The sequence below is a fragment of the Pelodiscus sinensis genome, chromosome 31 (assembly GCF_052426305.1).
Source record: "Pelodiscus sinensis isolate ZL-2025 chromosome 31, ASM5242630v1, whole genome shotgun sequence".
NCBI classification, from domain to species: Eukaryota; Metazoa; Chordata; order Testudines; family Trionychidae; genus Pelodiscus; species Pelodiscus sinensis.
The window spans coordinates 13,334,776-13,362,091 of record NC_143082.1 but is presented as its reverse complement, the minus strand read 5'-3'; the positions used below and the strand labels follow the sequence as shown (position 1 = coordinate 13,362,091).

The window sequence follows — 27,316 nt, the reverse complement described above, 5'->3', positions numbered from 1 at the left end:
CGCGCACTGCGATGGGACCCCCCCCCTCGGGGTGCACTGCGATGGGACCCCCCCCCTCGGGGCGCACTGCGATGGGACCCCCCCCCCCCCTCGGCGCGCACTGCGATGGGACCCCCCCCCCCGGGCGCACAGCACCCCCCCCTCGGCGCGCACTGCGATGGGACCCCCCCCTCGGGGCGCACTGCGATGGGACCCCCCCCTCGGGGCGCACTGCGATGGGACCCCCCCCCCTCGGGGCGCACTGCGATGGGACCCCCCCCCTCGGGGCGCACTGCGATGGGACCCCCCCCCCGGCGCGCACTGCGATGGGACCCCCCCCTCACCCCCCCCCCTCGGCGCGCACTGCGATGGGACCCCCCCCCCCCCTCGGCGCGCACTGCGATGGGACCCCCCCCCTCGGGCGCGCACTGCGATGGGACCCCCCCCCTCCGGCGCGCACTGTGATGGGACCCCCCCCTCGGCGCGCACTGCGATGGGACCCCCCCTCGGGGTGCACTGCGATAGGACCCCCCCCCTCCGGCCCGCACTGCGATGGGACATGTGCCCCAGATGGTGCCCTGTGTCTGGCCAACAGGCCTGGGGGGTCCCTGCCCGCAGAGGCCGGGGGCCTGACTTACTGTTGCAGGGCACTTCGTCCGAGTGGTCCCCGCAGTCGTCCCGCCCGTTGCACCAGAAGGCCTTGGCCACGCAGCGCCCGTTCATGCAGCGCCGGAAGCCCTGCTTGCACTTGCGGCTGCCTGCGGAGCAGAGCGAGAGGGGAGCTCAGCCGGCCCCCCCAGGGCCCTTCCTGGCTGGTGGCTGGGCAGAGAGCGGCACTGGCCTCGCGACGGGGGGGGCCGTCTGGGGAGGAAAGTGGGGCGCCAGATGGGGGCAGGAGGGAGGGGAAGGAAGGGGGGCGCCGGACGGGGGCAGGAGGGGGACGTGGGACAGGGGCGGAAGGGAGGGTGCCGGGAGGGGAAGGAAGGGGGGTGGGAGGGTGGAGGGAGGGGAAGGAAGGGGGGTGCCGGACGGGGGCAGGAGGGAGGGGAAGGAAGGGGGGCGCCGGACAGGGGCAGAAGGGAGGGGAAGGAAGGGGGGTGCCGGACGGGGGCAGGAGGGGGACGTGGGACAGGGGCGGAAGGGAGGGTGCCGGGAGGGGAAGGAAGGGGGGTGCCGGACGGAGGTAGGAGGGGGGTGCGGGACGGGGAGGCAGGAGGGAGGGGAAGGAAGGGGGGTGCCGGACGGGGGCAGGAGGGAGGGGAAGGAAGGGGGGCGCCGGACAGGGGCAGAAGGGAGGGGAAGGAAGGGGGGCACCGGACGGGGGCAGGAGGGGGACGTGGGACAGGGGCGGAAGGGAGGGTGCCGGGAGGGGAAGGAAGGGGGGTGCCGGACGGGGGGGGGGGGTGCCGGACGGGGGCAGGAGGGAGGGGAAGGAAGGGGGGTGCCGGACGGGGGCAGGAGGGAGGGGAAGGAAGGGGGGCGCCGGACAGGGGCAGAAGGGAGGGGAAGGAAGGGGGGTGCCGGACGGGGGCAGGAGGGGGACGTGGGACAGGGGCGGAAGGGAGGGTGCCGGGAGGGGAAGGAAGGGGGCCCCCAGACAGGGCGGGGGGGGCGCAGGGCCCTCACTGCAGTACGACGGCTTCTCATCCGACTTGTCCTTGCAGTGGGCGGTGCCGTCGCAGGTGCGGGTGTAATCCACGCACTCGCCGTTCCCGCACTCGAACTCGTGCACGTTGCAGGTGGAGTTGAGAGCTGGGGTAGGACAAAGCGCAGGGAAGAGCGTCCACGGGCAGCCTGTCCACGGCCCCCGCCCCATCCCCTCCTCTCCCCTCCCTCCCCGTCCACGGCCCCCGCCCCATCCCCTCCTCTCCCCTCCCTCCCCGTCCACGGCCCCCGCCCCATCCCCTCCTCTCCCCTCCCTCCCCGTCCACGGCCCCCGCCCCATCCCCTCCTCTCCCCTCCCTCCCTGTCCATGGCCCCCGCCCCCACCCCATCCCCCCTCCCCTCCCTCCCCGTCCACGGCCCCCGCCCCCATCCCCTCCTCTTCCCTCCCTCCCCATCCACGGCCCCTGCCCCCAGCCCCCCTCCCCAGCTCTCCCCTCCCTCCCCGTCCACAGGGCCCCCACTTCCTTAAGCACCTGCCCTCCCCGTTCCCCTGCGTCCCGCCTGGGACTCACCTGTGCAGGTGAAATCATCCTGCAGCACCCGCTCGCCCCGGCAGGAGCAGTTGACGTGGCCCCTGGGGGAGAGCAGGCACAGGTCCTGGCAGCCCCCGTTGTTCACCCTGCAGGGGGACAGCTCGCCTGGGGGCCAGGGAAGAGCAGAGTCACATGCAGGCCAGGGGAGACCTGGACAAGGGCCCCAAGGCAGGGCCAGGGCCGCCTCCCTCCCGCCTGGGACCCGCTCGCAGGCTCCCAGAGCCAAGGGAGGCAGGGCCAGGGCGCTGGCTCAGCAGCCAGCTGGGGATGAGCCAGGACAAGTGAGGGAAGGGGTATCCATGGGGCAAATGTCTCCCCCAGCCTGCCCGGGGAGGGGGCAGCACAGGGGGTGGGGGCGGAGTTCCGGGGATCCCCCCAGCCTGCCCGGGGAGGGGGGAGCACAAGGGGTGGGGGCGGAGTTCTGGGGATCCCCCTCAGCCTGCCCAGGGAGGGGGGAGCACAGGGGGTGGGGGCGGAGTTCCAGGGATCCCCCCAGCCTGCCCAGGGAGGGGGCAGCGCCCGGGGGGGAGGGGATTCCCGGGGTGGGGGCGGAGTTCTGGGGATCCCCCCAGCCTGCCCAGGGAGGGGGCAGCGCCCGGGGGGGAGGGGATTCCCGGGGTGGGGGTGGAGTTCCGGGGATCCCCCCAGCCTGCCCAGGGAGGGGGCAGCGCCCGGGGGGGAGGGGATTCCGGGGGTGGGGGTGGAGTTCCGGGGATCCCCCCAGCCTGCCCAGGGAGGGGGCAGCGCCCGGGGGGGAGGGGATTCTGGGGGCGGGGTTCCCTCACAGCTGTTGGTGTCGTTGGCGACGGCGATGATGCCCATGGGCTGCTGGGGGATGTCGACGCGCAGCAGCTTCATGTCGCTGCCCATGTGCTTGTTGGCGCGCTGCACGGCCCGGCGCACCCAGTCCGTCCAGAAGATGTAGTCGCCGTAGACGGCCAGGCCGAAGGGGTGCACGGGATCCGACTTCAGGATCACCTGCCGGGCGCCCTCGCACCGTCAGCAGGGGGGCCTGGCCCCACGGCGGCCGCCGCCCCTGCCCCCTCCCGCCCCGCCGCCCCTCGCTGGGGATCCCGCCAGGCAGCCCCCGCACTCACGTGGCGGTGGGAGCCGTCGTACTCGCAGCGCTCGATCTTGTCCAGCGTGGCGTCGGAGAAGTAGATCTTCTCGGCCTGGTGGTCGATGGCCAGCCCGTTGGGCGTCCGGATGTCCTGGTCGATGATGATGAGGACGTTGGCCCCGGCCAGGGTGGCTCGCATGATGCTGGGGTGCTGCTCGTTCCAGTTGGTCCAGAACATCAGGCTGAGGGGGGGGAGGCGGGAAGGGCCAGGCTGAGCCGGGAGACCCCCCCTGCGTGGCCGGCCCGAGCCCCCTGGGCCTCCCCAGCCAACTCCCCCTTGCTGTGCCCTGCTTGCAGGGGAACCCTGGCTCCAGGCGGCTGCTGGAAGGGGCAGTAACAGGGGCTAGCGAGTCCCCCAGTGAACCCACCAACCCAGCTCCGCTCGTGCAGCGCGTAACACTGAACCCCCGGTCAGAGCAGGGGGCCGGGGAGTGGGGCACCGGGTCTGATCCAGCACCAGGGCAGGGGACTGGGACAGGCCCTTCTCCTCCGGGGTCCCTGGGCTCTATGCAGCCCAGAATGCGTGTGAAACGAGCCCTGTGAGCCCAGCCCTTCCCAGGCCCCGTCACCAAGGACCTCGCCACCCCTGGGAGCAGGCAGAGCCGCAGCAGGCCCAGGGCGACCCCCCGGCCCCGGCAACGGCGCAGCGAGGCCCCGGCAACGGCGCTTACTTCTGACACTCGTCCAGCACGAAGGCCCGGGGGTGGTCGTCTCCTGACATGGTGATCACCGTCTCCCGCACGAAGGCCCCCAGGCGGCTCTGGTCCACCGTGTGCCGCATGATGGTGGACGTGGTGTAGCTGGTCCAGTAGAGCGTGTCCCAGCCCCGGTGGTACGCCAGCCCCTCCACCGAGCCCACGTCTGGGGGGCACACAGAGCGGGGCACCCATCACTAGCCAGGCCGTTCGGAATGGGACCGCTGCTCTCAGAAGCCCCTGCCCGAAGTGCGGGGGCCGGGAGGGCGGGGTGCACGGGGAGGGTGTATCCGTGTGGACGTGCGCTGGATTCACGCCGGTGCGAGGGCAGAAACTGGCCCCAACGGGGCCCGTTTCCTGGGGTGCTTTGGGGCCAGCGGCTCAGACCGCCACTCCCCGGAATTACACCAGCACTTTGCGGGACATCGTGCTTCGCTTGCACTAGTGCGAAACACCCCGCTGAGCAGGAGCGGCTCGCACGCCCCTGCACCGGTCTCCCCGGGGGACCAGGCTGGACAGCCGGGCTGAGCTTTGACACGGTCCCTGCTCCGCTGGCCGAGGACCGAGCCCGCCGACCCAGGCGGCTGAGTGACATGGCCGGGAGCCAATCGGATTCCTTCGGGAGCGTTCGGCGGGTGGCTCCTTTGCATTGACCGACTCCCGGGACGTGCCCCCGGGAACGGCTCTGCCCGGCCCCGGCGCCCTCAGTGCCACCGGGAGAGCTGGGCAGAGCTGGGCAGAGCCTCGCTCAGAGCTGGGGGCTCCCCGGGTCCCCGTCTGCATTCGGGTCACAGACACTCCCTCCTTCCCAGGAAGGCTGGAGTCCGGGCCCCTCTCCCCAGCACACAGGCCGTGCGGTGAGCAGGGATCGCCCGAGCCGGCCGCGCCAGCCTCCCCCCCGGGCACCCGGCGCGTTGAATTGACCAGCCAGGCTCGGCCGGGGTCGCGGATGCGAGCGTCTCCGAAGGGAGCCAGGCCCCCGGCAGCGTGTGAAGAGCGAACGGGGCACCCGGGACGCGGCCGGCTCTGCGGGGAGCGAAACGTCACCCGCTCGGCCCCGCGGTTTAATCATGTAAACGAGACGCACGCGGCAATTAGCACGATCCCAGCGCCGCTGGGCCTTTCCGTCCCATTGCGGCAGCTGCGGTAATTATTCCGGGCTGGCGAGGAACCAGGAAGGGGGGGAGGAGGCGTTTCATGTTCCTGCGGGGCTGGGGATTTGCAGGCAGCGTCTGCCCTTGGCTGCACCCCGCTGGCTGGCGCCTGGCCCGGCTCGGCTCAGCAGTCGGAAGGGCCGGCCGGCTGAAGCGGGCCTGGCAGGTGGGGGCAGGAGGGGCTTGCGTGGGACAAAGGAGCCGGGGGCGGAGTCCTGTGCACGGGGGCCGGGGGCGGAGTCCTGCGCACGGGGGCCGGGGGTGGAGTCCTGCGCACGGGGGCCGGGGGTGGAGTCCTGCGCACGGGGGCTGGGGGTGGAGTCCTGTGCACGGGGGCCGGGGGTGGAGTCCTGTGCACGGGGGCCGGGGGCAGAGTCCCACGCACGGGGGCCAGGGGCGGAGTCCCACGCACGGGGGCCGGGGGCGGAGTCCCGCGCACGGGGGCCGGGGCCGGAGTCCCACGCATGGGGGGCCAGGGGCGGAGTCCCACGCAGGGGGGCCAGGGGCAGAGTCCCACGCACGGGGGCCGGGGGCGGAGTCCCACGCATGGGGGGCCAGGGGCGGAGTCCCACGCACGGGGGCCGGGGGGGGAGTCCTGCGCACGGGGGCCGGGGGCGGAGTCCTGCGCACGGGGGCCGGGGCCGGAGTCCCACGCACGGGGGCCGGGGCCGGAGTCCCACGCACGGGGGCCGGGGGCGGAGTCCCACGCACGGGGGCCGGGGGCGGAGTCCCACGCACGGGGGCCAGGGGCGGAGTCCCACGCACGGGGGCAGAGTCCTGTGCATGGGGGCAGAGTCCTGTGCACGGGGGTCGGGGCCGGAGTCCCACGCACGGGGGCCGGGGGCGGAGTCCCACGCACGGGGGCCGGGGCCGGAGTCCCACGCACGGGGGCCAGGGGCGGAGTCCCACGCACGGTGGCCGGGGGCGGAGTCCCGCGCACGGGGGCCGGGGGCGGAGTCCCACGCATGGGGGGCCGGGGGTGGAGTCCCACGCACGGGGGCCGGGGGCGGAGTCCCACGCACGGGGGCCGGGGGTGGAGTCCCACGCATGGGGGCCAGGGGCGGAGTCCCACGCACGGGGGCCGGGGGCGCGTGCGCACACAGATCAGCAGACAGACGCTCACACAGCTCCTCAGCAGCTGCAAGGGCTCCCTTCCCGCCAAGGTGCCAGGCCAGCGACTCTGCCCCGGGCCAGCCCTGTCCCTGAATCTTACCGCCTGCCTCGCCCTCGCCCTACCTGCCGAGGCAGCCCGGGCAGTAGCTGCTCTGAGGGCTCTGCCCAGAGCGGGGGACAGGCCCGCTGCCAGGACACAGGGGCCCGGCCTCAGATCCCTCGGGGACCGACTGAGGCAGCACAAGGCCAGGCTGGGGAAGCCGGAGCTGGCAGGACGGGCTCTGTCTCCACGACCCGGTGCCCCCCCCGGCCGGATCCAGCCTGGGAGGCCCTGAGGCCGCAGGATGGAAAGGGAGGGAGGAGGCCTGCCCACTGGCAGGACAGACTAGGCAGGGGGTTTGCTGGGGCCACCCCCACCGGCTCCCATGGCACCTCCCACCCCGGCTTTGGGCTGCGCTGCAGGGACTGGGGAGCCGGGGCGCCCCTCCGAGGGATGTCACACGGCTAACTGGGAAGCCCGGTGAAGTCTGTGGGGCAGCCGGGCGGCAGGCCCTGAGTTCATATGGTTAACGGGCGAACTGGTTTCACCTCCCACATCCTTCCCCGCAGCCTGGAGCCACCTGCCGTCTCCACGTTCTAGAGCCCCCGGACGTGGGGGCCCCACCGCCGCCCCCTGCCGGCGCCTCCCCCCTCCCCTGCAGCTGCACGGTCCAGAGCCCCGTCATGCAGCCACCCCGCTCGAGAGCAAAGCCGCAGGGACACATCTGAGGGTCCACCCTCCCCCAGGGGGTTCTAGAGCCGCAGGCAGAAAACTTCTCGCCAAGTCCTGCCCCTGGACAAAATGCACTGGGATCATTCCATGGTGATAAGGGGATGGGGGACATGGGCGAGGAGGAGAAAGAAAAAAGGCAGAGGAAGGGGGCGAGGAGAAGGAGAGGCAGAGGGACGAAGAGGAGGAGGAAGAGGAGGAGGAAGGGGAGAGACAGAGGGAGGAGGAGGAGGAGGAGGATGAGGAAGAGGAGAGGCAGAGGGAGAAGGGGGACAAAGAGGAGGAAGAGGAGGAGGAAGGGGAAAGGCAGAGGGAGGAGGGAGACGAGGAAGAGGAGGAGGAAGGAAGGGGACGAGGAGGAGGATGAGGATGAGGAGGAGGAGGAAGGGGAGAGGCAGAGGGAGGAGGGGGACGAGGAGGATGATGAGGAGGAGGAAGGGGAGAGGCAGAGGGAGGAGGGAGATGAGGAGGAGGAGGAAGAGGAGGAGGAAGGGGAGAGGCAGAGGGTATGTCTACACTACCCCGCTAGTTCGAACTAGCGGGGTAATGTATGCATACCGCACTTGCTAATGAAGCCCGGGATTTGAATTTCCCGGGCTTCATTAGCATAAGCGGGGAGCCGCCATTTTTAAATCCCCGCTGCTTCGAACCCCGTGTAGCGCGGCTACATGGGGCTCAAACTAGGTAGTTCGGACTAGGGTGCCTATTCCGAACTACCGGTACACCTCGTTCACGAGGAGTAACGGTAGTTCGGAATAGGCACCTAGTCCGAACTACCTAGTTCGAGCCCCGTGTAGCCGCGCTACACGGGGTTCGAAGCAGCGGGGATTTAAAAATGGCGGCTCCCCGCTTATGCTAATGAAGCCCGGGAAATTCAAATCCCGGGCTTCATTAGCAAGTGCGGTATGCATACATTACCCTCCTAGTTCGACCTAGGAGGGTAGTGTAGACATACCCGGAGGGAGGAGGGGGACAAGGAGGATGAGGAAGAGGAGGAAGGGGAGAGGCAGAGGGAGGAGGGAGATGAGGAGGAGGGGGACGAGGAGGAGGAAGGGGAGGAAGGGGAGAGGCAGAGGGAGGAGGGAGATGAGGAGGAGGGGAACGAGGAGGAGGAAGGGGAGGGCCAGGAGAGGCAGAGGCCGAGGCGGCCCCGTGGACTCACTCTCCACGATGGTCCTGCGCCCGGAGCCGTCGTCGCTGATCTGCTGGATGTTGCCGAAGTGGATGTCGCTGTAGAAGATGCGGTTGCTGCCGGCGGGGCCGGGGCGGTAGTCGAAGGCCAGGGCGATGACGTTCTTCATGTGCTCGGCGTCCTCGAAGGGCTTGATGGGCGCGTTGAGGTTGCTCTCGTCCGACAGGTGGATGCTCTTGAGGATGGTGCGCTCGGAGTACAGCAGGTAGCCGTCGTAGTCCCGGCAGCTGGCCCCGTCCTCGGCCAGCATGCCGTGGGCACAGGCGCACGTCCGCCGCCCGCTGCCGCGGAACAGGCACAGCTGCTGGCAGCCGCCGTTGTTCTGGGCACAGACGTTGGTGCCTGGGGGAGGAGAACCCCGACTCACACCCAGCACTGAGGGGCAGCGGGGGGGGGGGCCCGGAGGGCTGGGCGAGGCCCTGCACGGAGGGCTGGGTGAGGCCCTGCATAGCAACACACGGCGGCCGAGACGGCGGCTCCGGCATCCCACCGGCGCCTCGTTCCCAGGGAGGGAAGGCGGCCCAGCCCCAGGGCCGGACTGGCGGGGCCAGGCTGCCGTGCTGGGCGGTCGCCGAGGGAAAGCCAGCGGAGTTGCAGCGCACGCGGGAGGGAGGCTGCCGTCTGTGCCGCGAGGGAGGCCGGGGCAGCGGCTCCGCCACGGGCAGGTGGTGCCGGAGCCGTGCCGGCATCACCATGCGGGTTCGGGGTCCGGAGCGCGGCCGCGGCCTGGGGCTACTCGTGGATGCGGGGCGAGTATGCGGCTCCCGGGGTGGTTCCGGGTTCCGTGGGACTCTGGGGAGCGCCTCTGGGCGCCTGATGCCCCAGGGGGGCCTTTGGCCCATTTTTCCAGCCATCCCTCCAGAAGTTTCCCCAGCCTGGGCCGAGTGAGGGAAAAAAATCCCTCTACGACTGGGTCCACCTCTCCCGGCGCCCTGGCCCGCAGGCACCTCCCGCCAGGAGCATTTAACTCCCTGCCTGCCCCAGAGCAAAGCCAGGGAAAGGCTGTTCAGCCCCAGGCTGGAGGGGGGGGGGCTGGACACACCCGCCTCCGGACGCACCCTTTTGCCTGGCTTGGTTGAACACTTTGATGTCCTTTAGCTGCACCCCGATCCCTGTCCGCAGAGACACCGACTCCGTGGCGTTGTCCTTGCTGCCTCTCTTGATGGAGCCGTTTGCGTGGGTCCTAGCCGGGAGAGAGGCCGTGAGCCGGAGCCGTCGCTGCGTCGGCGGGACCCCCACCGGCCCACTGTGCCCTGCCCTGATGCGCCAGCAGGCGGGCCCACCGACAGCTGGGATCGCACACGCCACAGCCGTGTTACACGCCCCCCCTCCGGGTGACACACTCCCTCCCCCTCCAGCCCGGCTCGCTCTGCCTCCCGCCCCCACACGGAGCCCAGGTCAGCGCCTCACAAGGGTCGCTTGCTCATGGGCAGCCCCGTGTCAGGCCTGGGCACCAGGGCGGAGCCTCCGTGGGGCTCAGCCCCCCACCCCCGAGCCGTGAAGTGCGCCGTGGGGCGGGCTTGGGGCCGTACAGTGGAGGGCCCCAGGCTCGGGCTGTAAGAAGCCCTGACTCTAAGCAATTCGCCCTGGTCTGACCCTCTCGGAGGTGCCCCCAGAACCCGTTCATAGCCCCCCCGGCCTGCAAATCACAGAGACCCCAGTTGCCCCCCCAGCCCCCAACCATAGAGCCTGGTGTCTAGAGCGTACACCCAGCCCTCCCGCAGCCACAGAGCCGCAGCAAGGGGCGGCCGCATGGCTAGAGGGGTCAACCTCGGCAGCCACTTTAGCCAGCTCTCTGGCTGCTGAGCCACGGGGACCAAGCTCCCAGTGAGTCCTCCAGGCCATCGAGCCCCTGCCTAGAGTGTAGCTCCCCCCACCATGCCCTGCCACCATAGAGCTCCAGCGCAGCGCAGGTAGAGAGGCACTGGACACTCTAGCCACGGCCCTGCCCAGCTCTATGTCTGTGGGTGGGTTGGGGGTACACTCTAGACAGTCTCTATGGTCCAGAGCGATGGAGGGGAGTCGACTCTAGACAGTCTCTATGGTCTAGAGCAATGGAGGGGGTTGGGGGTACACTCTAGACAGTCTCTATGGTCTAGAGCAATGGAGGGGGTTGGGGGTACACTCTAGACAGTCTCTATGGTCTAGAGCAATGGAGGGGGTTGGGGGTACACTCTAGACAGTCTCTATGGTCCAGAGCGATGGAGGGGGTTGGGGGTCGACTCTAGACAGTCTCTATGGTCCAGAGCGATGCAGGGGGTTGGGGGTCGACTCTAGACAGTCTCTATGGTCCAGAGCGATGCAGGGGGTTGGGGGTCGACTCTAGACAGTCTTTATGGTCCAGAGCGATGCAGGGGGTTGGGGGTCGACTCTAGACAGTCTCTATGGTCCAGAGCGATGCAGGGGGTTGGGGGTACACTCTAGACAGTCTCTATGGTCCAGAGCGATGCAGGGGGTTGGGGGTCGACTCTAGACAGTCTCTCTGGTCCAGAGCGATGCAGGGGGTTGGGGGTACACTCTAGACAGTCTTTATGGTCCAGAGCGATGGAGGGGGTTGGGGGTACACTCTAGACAGTCTCTATGGTCCAGAGCGATGGAGGGGGTCAGAAGCACACTCTAGACAGCAGGCTCTATGGTCCAGAGTGCTGGAGGACTGCCACAGGGCTCTTTGGTTTACAGCCAGAGCCGTCATCTCTTTGGCCACAAGGGCGAGAAGCAGCGTGTTGGGACTGATGGTCCTTTTGGCAAATGACATGCAAATGTAAAGAGGAGTCATTTGCATAACACCTCTAGCTCCCTGGCCCTGCAGCTCCCAGGCCCCGCTGCCCCGCACCCTGGCCTCACCTGTCGCTCCAGTAAATGTAATCCTCAAAGACCGACACCGAGAACATGTCCATGTTGTTGCTGGACAGGACGACCTCCCTGTTCTCGCCCGTCTCCAGGTCGATGCGCTCGATCTTGTCTGTCCGAGCGTCGCACCAGTAGAGCTTCCCGTCCTGGAGGGGGGGAGACGCCCGGCTGGTCAGAGCTCGGCAGGGAGGGGCAGGGGAAAGAAGCGGAGGGAGCAGGCGAGTCTCCCTGGGGGCTCAGTGCGGGGGACACGCAGCTGGAAGGGCAAAGCCCCAACGACGCTGTTTATGGCCGACCGTGGCACCAGGAGCCCAGATCACGGCCCAGGGCCCGGCTGCGGTAGGCACCTGCCCCCCAGAGCTTACAGCTGAGACCTGGGGGCTGACGGGGCAGCACCGGCGAATGATGGGACAGTGCCGGCCGCAGCAGGGCCTCCCACCGGCGTCTGCCCCCCGCCTTGCATCCCGCCCCTCCTGGGATGCGCCATCGTGGCTCCGGGCCGCCAGACCCAAGAGCAGCCCCTGCCTGCACCCGTTCCTGCGCCGCGCCGCGGCCGCCGTACCTGGTAGTCGACCGATATCCCGTTGGGCCAGCTGATGCTCATGTTGACGAGGACCATCCGTTCTGTCCCGTCCAGGCGGGAGCGTTCAATGCGGGGGTATTGGCCCCACTCCGTCCAGAACAGGTACCTGCAGGGCACCCAGCACGGCTCACATGGGACCCGGCAGGGCACCCCCAGCCCTCGGATCGGCCCCCCTCACAACCCTTGGGGCCCCAGAGGCAAAGCTGTTGCAGTCGAGGCGTGGGGGTGTCTGGCAGTCCGGGGGCTCCCCCCCATGTCTGACACTGGATCCCTCCCCCGCCCCGGGGAGTACAAGGGACCCCCAAGACCAGACCCAGGAGCCCCGATTTCTAATCCCCACCCCTGGCTCTCCCTGGCAAACCCCGCACTCCAGCCCCAGAGCTGAGAGCTGAGCCCAGGCTCCCAGCTCCAACCCGGGCTCCCCAGGGCGGCCAGCCCGCCGAGGGCGCCTCACCCTTTCTCCGGGTGCACGGTGATGGCCCGAGGCTTGTCCAGCCCCTGCGAGATGACCACGTAGCGGAACGACCCGTTCAGCCTGGCCACCTCGATGACGTCGAAGCCTTGGTCCGTCCAGTAGATGTTTCCTGGGGCGGGGGAGAGCGACGCCACGTTAGCCGGGCCGGCCCGTGGCTCCCCCGCCCAGAGCCCGGCCGGGCGGACGCGGCTCACCTGCTATCCAGTCCACGGCGATCCCTTCCACGCGCCCGATGCCGTTGGTGACCACGTCCTCCCGCCACGTCTGGTCGCGCTTGGCCCGGCTGATGGTGCTGAGCCCCATGTCCACCCAGTAGATGGTGTCGTTCTCTGGGGAGCAGCGTGGGCGTGAGGGCCGGGGAGCCGCCAGCAGGGAGGGGAGGGGACGGAGGGTGTTCTGCACAACTCTCACCAGCTGGGGGCGCTCTCGCAATGGGGATGAGCTACCAGTGGGAGGAGGGGAGGAGGGGGGGGGAGGCTTTGGATGGCAAAGGGGTGGGGGCTGGCTAAGGCCTCCCAGAGCTGAAAAACTGCTCCCTATCTCCAGCCCCTCCCTGCCTTTCCCCGGCCAGCTCAGCCACCCACAGCAGGTCCCGGGGGAAACCGAGGCACAGGGCAGCAAAGGGGCACCCGGCAGCGGGGAGGGGGAGTCGTCTCCCCTCCGATCTCCGGCAGGGGGCTGGCCCCACTCGGGGCGGGCGGCCGAAGCCGGGTCTACAAGGGGGCCGCGTCCCTGGCAGCCGAAGAGGCGCAGGCGGCGGCTCTCACCCGCGTGGAAGTCGATGCCCACGGCCAGCGAGGTCCCGGACACGGGCACCAGGGCGTCCGACTTGTCGCTGGGGTCCAGGGGGATGCCGCGGATTCCCTCGTGGACGGAGTAGAGCAGGAAGGAGCCCACCCCTGCAAGGACAAGGGGACGCGGGCGTCGGCCGGAGCAGAGCCAGGCAGAAGGGGCTCCTGGCAGCACGGAGGCTGGTCTGCGCTGCCTGGGGCACGTGGGCGTGTTTGGCCCCAGTGCGCTCCCAGAGCGGACGTGCTGCACTCGTGCGACAAGCACTTTGCACGAGAGCAGGGCCTCTCGGCTCGGGCGAGGCCCGCCCAGGGGTGACAGGTTCACGGGGCCGAGCGCCGCACGACCCGCCTGGCAAGTGAGAGGCAGCAGGAGGCACTGGGCTGGGGAAGGGAGGGGTGGGTGCTGTTGGCGGGCGAGGCCAGCGAGGGACAAGCCCAGGAAGCCGGGGGGGGGCGCTGCCTGCGAAGGTACCTACCAATGTTCCTGCTAATTTTTTAAATACATGTGCAGAATAAAGTTTGTTCTGTGCACCGAGGCACGGGTGGCTGTGCACCACCAGCAGAAACACGGCTAATCAGCTGGGCGGCCGCCCAAGCGCTCAGCACCTGCGCCCGCTCACCCCCCTCCTCCCGCTAAGGGGCAAGCCCCCGGCCTGCCCGCTCCAGACCTCGCGTGAAAGGGAAGGAGGCCCTCCCCCCCACCAGGCAGACGCCGCCGTCTCTCCTCCGCCCCCCGGCCATCGGCTGGGGCTGGCAGCAAGCGAGTGGGCACCAAGAGGAGGAGCCTCGCAGCATGCCCCCCCACTCCGGAGAGGTCGGAGGGCAAGACACGAGGCGCCCGAGGAGGGGTTGGGGGGCCAGCCCTAGAGCCCCGTGCCAGGGTCGGGGCCCCGGGGGCAGGCGGACTCACCTTCGCAGGACTGCTGCCCGCTCTTGAGGCTGTAGCCGGCCGTGCACATGCAGGAGCGGGTGGTGGGCGAGGTGGGCAGGCAGAGCTGGGAGCAGTCGCCGTTGTTGACGCTGCAGGGGTTGGTACCTGAGCAGGGAGCAGGGGAGGGTCAGGGGCAGCCGGGGAGGTGGGTTTGCTCCGCGGGCGCCCCCCTGCTGGGACCTGCGCGACCACCCGCCGCCAGCAGGGGGCGGGCACAGAGGGGCCACGCCGGAGCCGCAGGCCTGCAGCTGCTCAAGGGGCCAGGGCCGTGGCGCTGCCCTTCCAGAGCTCAGGCCGGCCGGAGAACCCCCAGATCCTGCCCTGCTGGGTGCTTCCGGGCAGCAACGGGGCTCAGGGACCCCGGCAGTGCCAGGCCCCGAACATCAACCCAAAGTGGGGCCGCCCCGGCATCGCCCACCCCTTCCTGGCGAGAAATCCTGAGCCAGCCCCCAGAATCGCCCGGGGCTCCCCCTCCAGGGGTGCTCCTGGGCCTGCTAGTTCCCCCCTTGGGCTCCCCCCCCGGTGTCCCTCCCCTCCCCGGGGGGCTGCTGCCCCGCCGGCTCTCACCGTGCTGCACGCTCTCGTCATAGACCTTCATGTGCATGACCAGCGTGGTGCTGTTGCGCAGAACGACCGCCCCCGTCCCGTCCTTCTTGGCGCAGGTCCCCATCTTCTCCGAGGCCTGGTCCGCCCACCACAGCTTGTCGCCTGCCGGGCAGGGGGCCGGGATGCAGCAGCCAACCCCAAACAGGGCCCAGGCATGCAGCACCCCGCCCACTGCCCCCCGGACACCCCGGGGCGCGCCTGTGGGGCCCAGCCTGGCAGCAGTGCCGGCCACCAGCGGGCAGCCAGGCTCCACGCCACGGCCTGCAACCCTCGGGGGGGCCTCCCCTGGCCCCCACATATCCCGATATCCCCCAAAATCTCCCCCTCATATCCCTATCCCCCCCCCAACCTCTGCCCCCTCATGCCCCAATAACCCCCGGGCCCCCCAGCTCCATTCTGCCCCATGGCTCCCCCCTTCAGCACGGCGTGGAGGTGCAGGGGGGCGAGGCCCTGGCTGACAGGGCCCCACGTCCCGCCCTGCCCCCAGCCCTCACCCATGATGGCCAGCGCGGTGGCCTTGCTCAGCTGGCTCTTCATGGCCTCCATGACCTCCAGGCTGGTGCCGTCCAAGTTGCAGCGGTTGATGGTGCCGTTGCCGGAGCTGATCCAGTAGAGCTTGCTCTCCGGGTAGTCGATGGCCAGGCCTGGGGGGACAGGGGGGGTCAGGGCGCAGCCCTGCCACAGGGGGAGCACGGCAGCATCCCCCCCCGACAGCCTGCGCCGGCCCGGCACAAAACGGGCGCCGGTGAAGGGCCACTGCAGGGGCCCAGGGAGGGCTGACAGGAAACTGGGTGTCAAGGGGGGCTGGGGGGGTGGTTCTGGCCCGAGCCCCTCCCTACAGGTAGCCATGGGCGGGGGGAGTCCGTACCCACAGGCCCTTTCTGGTTGGTGAAGAGGAAGCTGCGGTTGCTGCCGTCCATGTTGGCGACGCTGATGTTGTCCCCGTCTGTCCAGTAGAGCTTCCTGCGCAGGACGGACAGACAGACAGAGGGGGGGTCAGGGCCGCGTGCACCGCGAGGGGGGGTTGCTATGGCGCCGTTCGGCTGCGTCTGGTCCGAGAGGGGCCCAGCGCGGTGCCGGCGAGCTCGTCTCGCTGGGGGACCCAAAGGCAGCGCTGCTGGGCGGGGACACGCCGGGGGGGGGGGGGGGGACACCCCCAGCCAGCCGCCCGGCACAGCCACGGAGAAGCCAGGCGGGCCCCGCGGCAGAGACACGGAACCGGGTGGCCATGACCTGGCAAGGGCAGGTGACCAGGCCTCGGGATGTGACCAGCCCTCGTGCGGAAGCCAGGGGGGCCAGAGGCCTGGCAAAGGGGGGGTGCACCGATCCCGGCTGGGTGGGGAGCAGGGCAGGCCGGAGCTGGGGGATTCGCATGCAGGGGCTGGGTGAGAGCCTGTGCGGAAGCGGGTGCCCCTGCTGAGGGGACAAAAGGGGAGTGCGAGAGGGCGCCCAGGCTGGGGGGAGGGGGAGCTCAGCGGTACCCCAGTTCCAGGGGATACCCCTGGGGACCCCGTCACATGGCTCAGATCAACCCCCATATCCCATGCACAACCAGGATCCACAGCGCCTGCCGGCCCAGCCCTGCCCCCCAGCCCTGCCGGTGCCCCCAACTCCTGCCCCGCCGGTGCCCCCAACTCCCGCCCCGCAGCCCTGCCCCGCCGGTGCCCCTCACTCCCGCCCCGCAGCTCCTGCCCCCCAGTCCTGGGCTTCCCCAGCCCTGCTGGGCCCCTCACTCCCGCCCCACAGCCCCTGCCGGCCCAGCCCTGAGCTCCCCCAGCCCTTCCGGTGCCCCTCACTCCCGTCCCACAACCCCTGCCGGCCCAGCCCTGGGCTCCCCCAGCCCTGAGCTCCCCCAGCCCTGCCAGTGCCCCTCACTCCCGTCCCGCAGCCCCTGCCGGCCCAGCCCTGGGCTCCCCCAGCCCTGCCAGTGCCCCTCACTCCCGTCCCGCAGCCCCTGCCGGCCCAGCCCTGGGCTCCCCCAGCCCTGCCAGTGCCCCTCACTCCCGTCCCGCAGCCCCTGCCGGCCCAGCCCTGGGCTCCCCCAGCCCTGCCAGTGCCCCTCACTCCCGTCCCGCAGCCCCTGCCGGCCCAGCCCTGAGCTCCCCCTGCCCTGCCAGTGCCCCTCACTCCCGTCCCGCAGCCCCTGCCGGCCCAGCCCTGGGCTTGCTTCCGCCCGTTGCAGCTCCGGCCCCCACAGAGAAGCGCAAGCCAGCGTCTCAGGTCTCCTCCTTGTGGCTGAGACACGGGGGTCTAGCTGAGGGCCCCCTCGATTTACACCCCCCTGGGACCCACCATCCGAAAGAGCCAGTGTCCAGGCTACATCCACGCCCACCTCCCCTCCCCCCCCGGGGTGCAGTCGTGCCCTCTGCCCCGTGACACGGGCGCCGGCGGCTCACCCCTGCAGCGGGTGAACCACCAGGCAGTGCGGCTTGTCCAGCCCCTGGATGACGGCGTTCTTGAAGGAGCCGTCCAGCCGGGCCACGTTGATCTGCTTGCGGTTGGCGTCGTAGCTGGTCCAGAAGAGGTTTCTGGACACCCAGTCCACGGAGAGGCCGTGGGCGTTGGGCAGGTCTGCAAGGCAAGAGGCGCGGGGGAGCTGTTAGGGGCAGGACAGGGGCCCCGCGGCCTGGCACCGCCAAGACCCCCAGCTCAGCGCCACGGGGGCCCCGTGGCAGGTCCCACCCGGCCCACCTGCCGAGACCACGGTCTCCACGCCGGTGCCGTTGATGAAGGCTCGCTTGATGGTCTGGGTGCGGACGTCGGACCAGTAGATGCGCTGCTCCGGGGCGTCGTAGTCCACGGCCGTGACGTTGTCGATGTCGGGCACGGTGAAGGAGATGATGTAGTTGTAATAGGGGTTGTCGATGTCCACGCCCCGGATCTCCATCTGCCGCGCGTACAGCAAGAACTTCTTCAGCTCTGGGGGCGAGAGACGGGGTGAGGGGCGACCGGGGCAGCCTGTCAGAGCGGTGCCCCTGCCCTGCCCGCCCCAGCCACGCCCCCCCCCCACCGCAGCTGTCTCCCCCTGCCCCGCCCCAGCCGTCTGTGAGGTAGTGGGAGTGCTGTCTACTTCGTAACCTTGTGTTTCTGCCTGTGTTGTGTGGTGATAGAAATGGAGCCGTGTTAATCTGGTGCAGCTGGAACAAAAAGCAGGACTGTGTAGCACTTTAAAGACTAACAAGATGGTTTAATAGGTGATGAGCTTTCGTGGGCCAGACCCACTTCCTCAGATCAAATAGTGGAAGAAAATTGTCACAACCATATATACCGAAGGATACAATTAAAAAAATGAACACATATGAAAAGGACAAATCACATTTCAGAACAGGAGGAGGATGCGGGGGGGGCTAAAGTAAATGTTTGTGAGCTAACGATATTAGAGTAGTGATAGAGATGTAGCCGGGTTAGTCTGGTGTACCTGAAACAAAAGACAAGACTGTGTAGCACTTTAAAGACTAACAAGATGGTTTAGAGGTGCCAGTTGTGTGATGGGAGATGCCCAATGGCTCACTCCCAGGGTGTATTGGCCGTAGATGCCTAAGGGCCAGCCTGAGAAGATGATAACTGTGTTCCCGGAGGGAGAGACAGAGGGGTGTTGGCGGGGCTGCCTAGGGGCTGGAAGTGTGGGTTAGTTTTGGCGGGGGGAGAGGAGAGGGGGCCGAGAGCAGGAGAGGGGGGTTCAGGGCCCGTGCGCCCTTCCCCCGAGAGGAGGAAGGTGTCTGCTCTGGGTACCAGCGCTAACATCGGCCTACGCTACGCTGGAACCAATACGCCTTCCCCTCTGCCGGCCGGCGGAGAGTCCCGTCTGGCTGCGGACGGGGGCGCAGGGTCGGGGGCTCCCCGACGCGCCGTCACGCCCTCTGCCCTGCCCTCCCGCTCCCCCACCCCCAGCCGTCTCCCCCCGCCCCGCCACCAGCCCTCTGTCCCATCCCGCCTGCGGCGCAGGTCATACTCTGCTCCTCTCACAGCCACTCCACCAGCACCAATCCCTCGGCCACTCACCCCCCAGGGCCGACCCCCTGCCCATAACCTCCTGCCCCCGGCTGTTCCCCCGCCCAACTCCCACCACCCGGACATTTCCTCCTCCCACCCCATGGTCACGCCCTGGCTCCCCCCCACACCCCTTCACTGGAACTGAACCCCACAAGTTCAGTGGGGTTCAATTCTTAGAGCAGCGGCCTGGCTCTGGAAGGAGAGTGGGTGGGGCCTAGTGGTTAGGAGGGGGGGCGGAGAGAGACAGAGCCAGGACTCCTGTGTTCTCCCCTAGCTCTTCGGGGCTGGGGGGGGTCTAGTGGTTACAGCGGGGGGGGGGGGGAGACAGGATTCTTAGGTTCTACCCCAGCTCTGGGAAGGGAGTGGTTGGGGGGTCTAGTGGTCAGAGCAGGGGGTTGGGAGCCAGGGAGGGGAGTGGGGCCTAGTGGGTAGAACGGGGAGGAGGCCGGGAGCCAGGACTCCTGGGTTCTAGCCTGACTTGGCGCCGCGATGCAGGCCCAGCGGGGTCTCGCTCCCTGCACAGGCCCCCCCTGCCCCCCCCGTAGGGCCTCGGGGACCCCCGCCTACCGTAGCACGTGGTGTTGTCCTTGCCCAGCTTCATGAGGTGGGGGCAGGCGCAGGCGAAGGAGTTGTTGTAGTTGATCAAGCAGAGGTGGGAGCAGGGCCCTTTGCCGCCGTTGGCCTCGCAGGGGTTGGGAGCTGGGCGAGGGGAGAGGGGAGGCGGTCAGCGCCGGGCCGGGACAGGGATGCTGGCTCCAATGGGGACTCCAGCCCGCCTGGGCTGCAGCATCTTCTCCTGGCCCCCAATGCGAGCCCAGGGCCCCGTTCTCTAGGGTCACTCGCATCAACGCGCCGGCCACCAGGGCCCATAGGAGGCGCTCCCTCTGCATCAGCAGCATGACGGGCCAGAGCAATGGAGAGAGGAGCCGTGGGAGGAGACTACAGCTCCCAGCAGGCAATGCTTTCCCCGCCCCCCCCCCCCGGATGCAAGCCATGGAACTACAGCTCCCAGCATGCAATGCTTCCCAGGGATTAAAGCCACAGGACTACAGCTCCCAGCATGCAATGCTTCCCAGCCTGCACGTTGCAGGACTACTGCTCCCAGCATACACCTTGCAGGACTACTGCTCCCAGCATGCAATGCTTCCCAGGGATAAAGCCACAGAACTACAGCTCCCAGCATGCAATGATTCCCAGCCTGCACATTGCAGGACTACACCTCTCCCCATGCAATGCTTCCCCCTCCCTGGATGCAAGCCACGGGACTACCTCTCCCAGCATGCAATGCTTCCCAGCCTGCACATTGCAGGACTACAGCTCTTGCCATGCAATGCTTCCCCCTCCCCGGATGCAAGCCACGGGACTACTGCTCCCAGTATGCAATGCTTCCCAGCATGCACCTTGCAGGACTACTGCTCCCAGCATGCAATGCTTCCCAGCATATATGTTGCAGGACTGCAGCTCCCAGCATGCAATGCTCCCCAGGATGCAAGCCGGACACAGTCCTGCACCCCCCCCATTCCCTCTGGGCAGCCCCCCGCCCAGCCGTGAGGCCCCAGGGCTCCCAGGCCGCGGTGGCGTCTCACCCAGCGGCTGCCGAGACGGGTGATAGACCTGCAGGTCGAAGGGCTGCGTGTTGGTTCGCTGCACCACGGTGACGTTGTGACCCGTCCACTTGTTGGCCTTGGCCAGGGTGTTGGTGCGCCAGTCGGTCCAGTAGACCTCGCCCCCGTACAGGGTGACGGCGAAGGGGTGGGACAGGTACTCGTGGCCCCGCAGCACCTCCATGTGCCCCGAGCCGTCGTACAGAGCCGAGTAGATGGCGTCCGACCTGAGCAGCCGCAGGGCAAGGGCACAGCCCAAGGCCGGGGTCAGAGCCGGGCGGAACGAGGGGCGGAAGAGCGAGAGGCACAACCCACGGATCCCCCTTCCTGGGCACAGTGCACCCCAGAATCTCCCTCCCCCCAGAAACCCCCTCCCCCGTGACCTCTCCCTCCAGGATCCCCCTCCCCAGGTACTCCTCTCCCCCCCCACCGGGATACCTGGCATCAATCCAGAGGATGCGTTTCTCCAGGTAGTCCACGGTGAGGCCGTTGGGCCACCCCCCCGAGCCGGTCTCCTTGTGGATGGTTCGCCGGCCCTGGCCGCTCATGGAGGCCGCTTCGATGCGGGGCAGGCTGGCGTCCCAGTCGGTCCAGAACAGGATGCTGCGGGGAGGAGGAGTCAGAGGGCCCATCGCTGGGCGGGGGGAGAGGTTCTGGGGGGGAGCCCCTCACCCCTGCGTCTGGGCCAGAGGGGGGCGGGCAGATCCCTGTTCTCAGGGCAGCCAGGAGCCGCCCCACAGCGGCAGCACCAGCGGGGCGAGTCGTCTCCGTATTGTCACGGTCCCCGACCTCTCCAGGAGAGGCACAGGCCCCGCCCAAGGCCCCGCCCAGCCCCACGCCCCACCCACCCGTAGCGGGGGTCGAGGGCGATGGCGCGAGGGTGCTCGATGTCCCCGGCCAGCAGCGTGGTGCGCATGGTGCCGTCCAGCTTGGCCACCTCGATCTGGTCCAGGTTGCTCTCCACCCAGTAGATGTTGCCGGCGATCCAGTCCACGGCCAGGCCCTCCGGCGTGGCCAGCCCGTACTGGATCACCACCTCGAAGCTGGTGAGGGCTGCAGGACAGGGCAGGGAGCACGGCACTGTCAGGGGGACACCCGGCCCCTGCCCTCCCCCTGCCGGCACCCTCCAAAAGCAACGTCAATCCTCCTCTACGAAATCCCATCCTCGCCCCAGCCCCTGCCAGCCCAGGCTGGGTTCCCCACCTCCAGCTCTGCCGGTGCCCCTCTCTCCTGACCCACAGCCCCTGGCACCCTGGCCCTGGGCTCCCCCCAGCTCTGCCGGTGCCCCTCACTCCTGGCCCCAGGTTTCTTGCCCATGGAATCTCAGGCTTCCGAAAGCGCTAATCGGGTTAGGAAGAGCTTTCAGCGCTCAGCTGCCGGGCTGTAATTACCATTAGGGAATTGCTAGGAATGCTAATTAACTCCCACATAACGATCGGCACTTAAAGGCAGAAAGGTATCATTATCCGGAGCTGAATGCTCCAGCCATGGCACGGCCCCCGGGGCTAGGGGAGGGTGAGGACCCGGTCCAAGGGAGGAATCTCCCTCTGCACCTTCGCCTCCATTCACAGGCAGCGCCTCAGTCCCGCTGCTTTGGCTTGGCTTGGCTCCCAGAGGCTTCCACCGCCCAGGGACCAGAACCATCTGATGGAGGGCTGGAAGGGGGGCGGTGTGACAGAATGGTGGCAGCGGTGGGATACTCGCTCCCGGCTCAGGGAAGCGACAGATTTGGAATCAGAGTGGGAGCGTCCGTTCCATGCGTCCCTGCTCTACCCCAAACGCGTCTCTGCCCCGCGGCCGTCACGGGGTTTACGGCAGCGGCGTCCCCTCCCACCACTCACCCCCGTTCTCCAGCAGCTTGCCCCGGTAGATCTTGTCCTCCACCACGTCCGTCCAGTAGAGGGAGCTCTGGTTGAGGTGGAAGTCCAGGGCGATGGTGTTGCGCAGGCCGGGCACTAGGACGCTGTAGTCGCCCTTGTGCAGGTCGATGCGCCGGATCTCGTGGCGGTTCGAGAAGATGATGAAGGGCTTGAAGGGGTCTGCAAGTAAGAGGGAGTCAAGGGGCGCTCGGGGCCAAGAGGCTGCAGGCCGATGGCACTGCTGAGCAGGGGCCAGCTCTAGCAAAGGAACACACAGAGCTGGATCCCCACCTCCCCAGAGCAGCCGGCATCTGCATGCACGCACACGCACCCGCTGGCAAACATACCTGCATGCACATGTGTGCACACCCCCTTCCATGTCCACACAGGCATCCAAAGCACTCACATCTACACTCACGCACACGGGCACCCCCATGAGAATGCATGAACATGTGCATGCACCCACATGTGCATACGCACCGACACCCATGCACATATGCAGCCACAGTACACCCACACGTGCATGCACCCACATGTGAACACATACATGCACCCACGCTGCACCCCACATGCATGCACGCAGATGTGCATGCATGCACATGTACACGCGCACACACATGCACATACATGTACCCACGCACGTGTGCATCCAGTGCACCCCCACGTGCATGCACGCACATATGCACGTACCCACATGTGCACGTGCACCCACGCACACAATGCACCCACACATCCACGTGCAGGTCCCCACGCACAGGCAAGCGCCCTCTTGCTGGAGTGTGATGTCAGCTGCCGGAGAAGCAGGCTTGGCCCCAGCCCCACCAGTGCCCAGGGCCCAGCACCCAGCGCCGGCTCACCCAGGCTGCGGCAGCTCTCGCCGTCGGGCTCCAGCATCCAGCCCTCATAGCAGGAGCACTTGACGTTGTACTTGTCCTGCTCACACTTCTGGCTGCACTTGAGGTGCTTGGCGCAGTAGCTCTGGATCTGGCAGGTCCGGTTGTCGGCGCCCAGCTCCATGCCCAGCGGGCAGGAGCACACGATGCCTTCGCCCGGGGCCACCGTGCAGTTGTGGCTGCAGCCGCCGTTGTTCAGCGAGCACTGGTCTGCGGGCAGAGCGGCCGTGGTCACCCCCGGGCCTCTCGGGCAGCGAACCCAGGAGTCCTGGCCCTGCCCCCCCGCCCGCTCCGCCCCCGTCCCCCCCCTTGGCTCACCACAGAGCTCGCCCTCGTCGGAGCCGTCCCCGCAGTCGTCGGTGCCGTCGCACAGCTTCTCGGGCGGCAGGCACACGGAGGTGGTGTTGGCGCAGGTGTGCGAGGGCGGTTTGCACGCCAGCGCCTCGCAGTTCTCCTCGTCCGAGTTGTCCTCGCAGTCGCTGTCCCCGTCGCACACCCAGGCCTTGCTGATGCAGCGGGCTGGGGGCGGGAGGGGAGGGGGGGACGTGAGACATCGCGGGGTACCCCAGACCCACTGGCGCTGATGTCTTGTCTTCCGTGGGGGCGCTCCACCCCCTGGTCTGCTCAAGGTCCCGCCCTTGCTGTGTACCCTCTGAGGCCCCGCCTCTTCCAGTCCTTGCTCCACCCCCTCCCGAGGCCCCGCCTCTTCCTGCCCTTGCTCCACCCCCTCCCGAAGGCCTCTCCCCAATGCCCCGCCTCTTCCTGCCTTTGCCCCACATCTTCCTGCCCTTGCTCCACCCCCCTCCCAAGGCCCTGCCTCTTCCTGCCCTTGCTCCACCCCCCTCCCAAGGCCCTGCCTCTTCCTGCCCTTGCTCCACCCCCTCCCAGAGGCCCCTCTCCGATGCCTCGCCTCTTCCTGCCTTTGCCCCGCCTCTTCCTGACCTTGCTCAGTCCCTCCCTGAGGCCCCCGCTTTTTCCTGCCCTTGCTCCACCCTCTCCCTGAGGCCCCACCTCTTCCTGCCCTTGCTCCTCCCCCTTCCTGAGTCCCCGCCTTTTCCTGCCCTTGCTCCACCCCCTCCCTGAGGCCCCACCTCTTCCTGCCCTTGCTCCGCCCTCTTCCTGAGACCCCTCCCCACCCACTTTGTCCCAGCCTTGGACCTGCCGGCCCAAGGAGTTGTTATCCGACATGGGGGCTTCTTGCATCTAGCGTGTCTGTCCCCACATCCCAGTCAGAGCAGCGCGGTTCTCCCCAGGACTCAGTCCAGGCATGAAATAACCGTCAAGAATTGTTCTTTGCTAACGACTACTCGTGTCAATTACTGCTCAGTGCAGCCTTGTCGACTTTTGGACCCCACCCTACACTTCCCCTCCGATCAGTTTCTCTGGGCGCTGCTCCCGGGTTTATCACTAGGCTGCTAACAGGTCCCCTCCCACCCGCCTTTCTTTCTCTTTTCCAGACGTGATACTTGTCTTGGGGGGAGGGATTGCTCAGTGGTTTGAGGCTTGGCCTAACAAACCCCGGGTTGTGAGTTCAATCCCTGAGAAGGCCATTTGGAGCAAAAATCTGTCAGGGATGGTACTTGGCCCTGCTGTGAGAGCAGGGGATTGGACTCAATGACCTTTCAAGGTCCCTTCCAGTCCTAGGAGATAGGCATCTCCATTCATATCATATCTTGACTTGGCCTTTTTGGCCCCAACGGAGCCATCTGAATGTTTTCAAGCAAGAGAAAAGCTCCGTTTCCAGGGAGTTTATTTTTTGAAAACTGGGGGAAGGAAAAGAGTCAACGTTTGAGCTGCTGTGAGGGCGAGGAGAAGGGAAAAAAACGTTTTTGTTCGGCAAGCTTTTGGGGAGAAAAAGGAGAAACTGGAAACACGAATGAATGGCTTGAGAGTAAAGGAAAGAGTTTAAGTTTGGGATGGGGGAGGAGGTCAATGCAAAAAGGGCCACCAGTGCCACCTTGTGTCCCCCAGCTCTGTTCTTGGGGGCGCACGCCCCACGTGCCGTGGGGAACCCCAAGCAGCCAGCCACAGGCCCCCGCCCCCGCACGTGGGGTCCCTTCCCCCTCCCCCGGTCTGAAGCCTGGCTCCCCCGCCCGGCCGTTACCTGAGTCCTTGCAGCCAAACTTGACGTTGGGGTCGCAGACGTGGGTGACGCCCTCGCAGCTCTTCTCGTCGCTGGAGTCCATGCAGTCGGTGTCGCCGTCGCAGCGCCAGCGCATGGGGATGCACAGCCCGTCCAGCCGGCACTGGAACTCGTCCGTGTGGCAGCCCCCGGGCGGGCGCGTGGCTGGGAACGGAGCCCAGGCCACCGAGCGTCACCAGCCGGGCCCCAGGGCAGGGCGCGGGCGACTGGGGGTGGCAGGGGCCCGGGGCACTGGCTGGGAACTGAGGCCTGGGGGGCAGGCAGGATCCGATGCCCGGGGTGGGGGGGGTTCGCACCCAGGGCAGTACCGGGGGGGGGGGGGGGTCAGTGCCTGGGAGGGGGATCTGATACCCAAAAGAGGCTCTGTTGCCGGGGGGCAGGGAGAAGGGCGTGAGGGAGGGATCCTACAGGGGGGTTTCCAGGATCCAGTGAGCAGGGCCTCTGGGGTGCGATGCTCCAGGAGGGGAGGCAGGGTTAGGGGAGCAGATGCCCAAGGGGGTGGGGCACTCAGGAGGCGCTGGCGGGGGCGGGGTGCTCATGGGGTGCAGCTGGGGGCAGAGCACTCAGGGGGCACCAGCGGGGGCAGGGCGCATAGGGGGCGCTGGCAGGGGCGGGGTGCTCAGGGGGCAGAGGCGGGGCACTCAGGAGGCGTGGCCGGGGGCAGGGCGCGTCAGGGGTCCGGGGGGGCGGGGCCGCCCCAGCTCACCCTGGTTGGTGCAGTTGGCGTGGGTCTCGTCGCTGTAGTCGCCGCAGTCGTTGTCGCCGTCGCAGGTCCAGTGCACGGGGATGCAGCGGCCGCTGTTGCACTTGAACTGGTTGCTGGAGCAGGAGTGGCTGCAGCCGGCCTCGTCGCTGTTGTCCCCGCAGTCGTTGTCTGGGCGGGGGGGGGGGGCGTGAGCCGGGAGCCGGTGGCTGCGAGCCGGGCGGCAGGCCCGGCACCCCCTGCCCAGCAGGGCTGGGGGCTCCCGGGAGACACCTGAGCCAGCTCCACCCCCCCCGACCCGGCCCCTGCCGCAGCGCCCCCCCGCCCCACATGCTCCCCCCGCCAGGGCCGCGCCGCCAGCAGTGCAAACAGAAAGGGAAGCGCAGAAATTGCATAGATCACCTCATGTACCATGGGGGGAGGGCGGGGGCGGGGCGCATCCGCGGACCCCGTGCCAATGAGCGTCCCGGGGAAATTTGCATGGACCCAGCCAATTCCTGAGCGCTGCCACTTTGCGGAGGGGGCTCGGCCGGTTCCGTCCCTCGGGGGGTCCCCAATGCCATGGGCGTGGACCCCGGTCTGGAGATGAAAACGGCCCTTCCCAGAGCCTGGCTGGGGGCCACCTTCCCGCTGCCGAACTGGTACCTCTGCGGCCCTGCTCCGTGCCTCAGTTTCCCCTCTTTCGCTGCCGAGATGCTCGCCCTCTGTGTCTATGCATGAACACACTTGCCAGGACGTGTCCTGTCCCCCCTGCCATCGCACGCCGGCTCACCTATCGGCAGCTCTTGCACACGTCAGTCACGGGGACAGGCTGACGCCCGTGCGGGAAGGGGAGTGTGGCGGGAGCAAGGCCCAGTCGGAACAAAACGGGTCTATAAACCATCCAGCACCACCTCATGAGCACATCCCCGGAGTCACGCTAGGCGAGGGTTAGGGTGCTGGTTCCCGAAATGGGAGTTCAAATCCTCGCTCCACTTTGGGCTCCCTGCGTGACTGGGGGCCAGTCACTGAGCTGCCCTGTGCCTCAGTTTCCCCACTGTTAAGGGGGATAACTGAATGGTCCTGCCTTGCAGGGGGCAGATGCGGAGGGACTGGGCCCAGCATGGGCTGGTCTAATCTAGAACGTTAAATCAAGCCCGCTTTGGCGCACCGAGGTGGGACAGATTCCCCCTCGAGCTGCACAGTAAGGCCGGCCCGAGTCCCCACATGGCCAGCACTAGGCCCGTCTCTTGGGGACGGGGGGCTGCCTGCGCTCACAAGAGAACCTCTCCCGCCAGTTAGCTGGGGTCTGCGCCATCGCAGCTCCTGTGCAGACAAGCCCTCCGCTTGGCTGCGAGCATTCGATCTCATTCCCGCAGCTGAACGGGGATTGAACAGGGGTTTAAAAAACTCCTTTGCCTCTCACGAGGGAACTGGCCCCCTCTCCCCTCAAATCCATTTTTAGCCACATTCCCTTCTCCCTCCTGCAAAGCCAGCGACTCTGTTTCGCCACGAAAGCTCCTGCCTCCGCCTTCGCTAGTTCCAAGGGGACGGGGAGGAAACCCCACCCCACCGGGCTCCAAGGGGGCTGGTTTTCCACGCCCCCCCCCAGCCTCTTGGGCCATCATTTATAACTGTGCAAAACAGGCCTGGAACACCACCCAGCTGAGGTCTTGTTCGTGTCTG

General features: G+C 68.1%; 1 protein-coding gene across 4 annotated transcripts in view; it reads right to left on the bottom strand.

Moving 5' to 3' along the window:
- LRP1 (LDL receptor related protein 1) overlaps positions 1 to 27,316 on the bottom strand; it is a 171,684-nt gene that overhangs the window by 33,757 nt on the left and 110,611 nt on the right. For all 4 annotated transcript variants that reach the window (XM_089774574.1, XM_089774576.1, XM_089774577.1 and 1 more), the window contains 28 exons: positions 25,655 to 25,822; positions 24,910 to 25,092; positions 23,124 to 23,324; positions 22,770 to 23,015; positions 21,895 to 22,092; positions 20,902 to 21,106; positions 20,492 to 20,656; positions 20,036 to 20,280; positions 19,017 to 19,148; positions 17,148 to 17,375; positions 16,853 to 17,027; positions 15,325 to 15,419; positions 14,951 to 15,100; positions 14,418 to 14,558; positions 13,830 to 13,955; positions 12,896 to 13,027; positions 12,323 to 12,457; positions 12,108 to 12,237; positions 11,633 to 11,759; positions 11,065 to 11,216; positions 9,279 to 9,403; positions 8,191 to 8,562; positions 3,969 to 4,158; positions 3,275 to 3,479; positions 2,963 to 3,155; positions 2,157 to 2,282; positions 1,606 to 1,731; positions 618 to 737 (listed from right to left, as the gene is read on the bottom strand). In XM_089774574.1, coding sequence (XP_089630700.1) covers positions 618 to 737; positions 1,606 to 1,731; positions 2,157 to 2,282; positions 2,963 to 3,155; positions 3,275 to 3,479; positions 3,969 to 4,158; positions 8,191 to 8,562; positions 9,279 to 9,403; positions 11,065 to 11,216; positions 11,633 to 11,759; positions 12,108 to 12,237; positions 12,323 to 12,457; positions 12,896 to 13,027; positions 13,830 to 13,955; positions 14,418 to 14,558; positions 14,951 to 15,100; positions 15,325 to 15,419; positions 16,853 to 17,027; positions 17,148 to 17,375; positions 19,017 to 19,148; positions 20,036 to 20,280; positions 20,492 to 20,656; positions 20,902 to 21,106; positions 21,895 to 22,092; positions 22,770 to 23,015; positions 23,124 to 23,324; positions 24,910 to 25,092; positions 25,655 to 25,822 — 4,791 coding nt within the window. The remainder of the gene's footprint in view (positions 1 to 617; positions 738 to 1,605; positions 1,732 to 2,156; positions 2,283 to 2,962; positions 3,156 to 3,274; positions 3,480 to 3,968; positions 4,159 to 8,190; positions 8,563 to 9,278; positions 9,404 to 11,064; positions 11,217 to 11,632; positions 11,760 to 12,107; positions 12,238 to 12,322; positions 12,458 to 12,895; positions 13,028 to 13,829; positions 13,956 to 14,417; positions 14,559 to 14,950; positions 15,101 to 15,324; positions 15,420 to 16,852; positions 17,028 to 17,147; positions 17,376 to 19,016; positions 19,149 to 20,035; positions 20,281 to 20,491; positions 20,657 to 20,901; positions 21,107 to 21,894; positions 22,093 to 22,769; positions 23,016 to 23,123; positions 23,325 to 24,909; positions 25,093 to 25,654; positions 25,823 to 27,316) is intronic.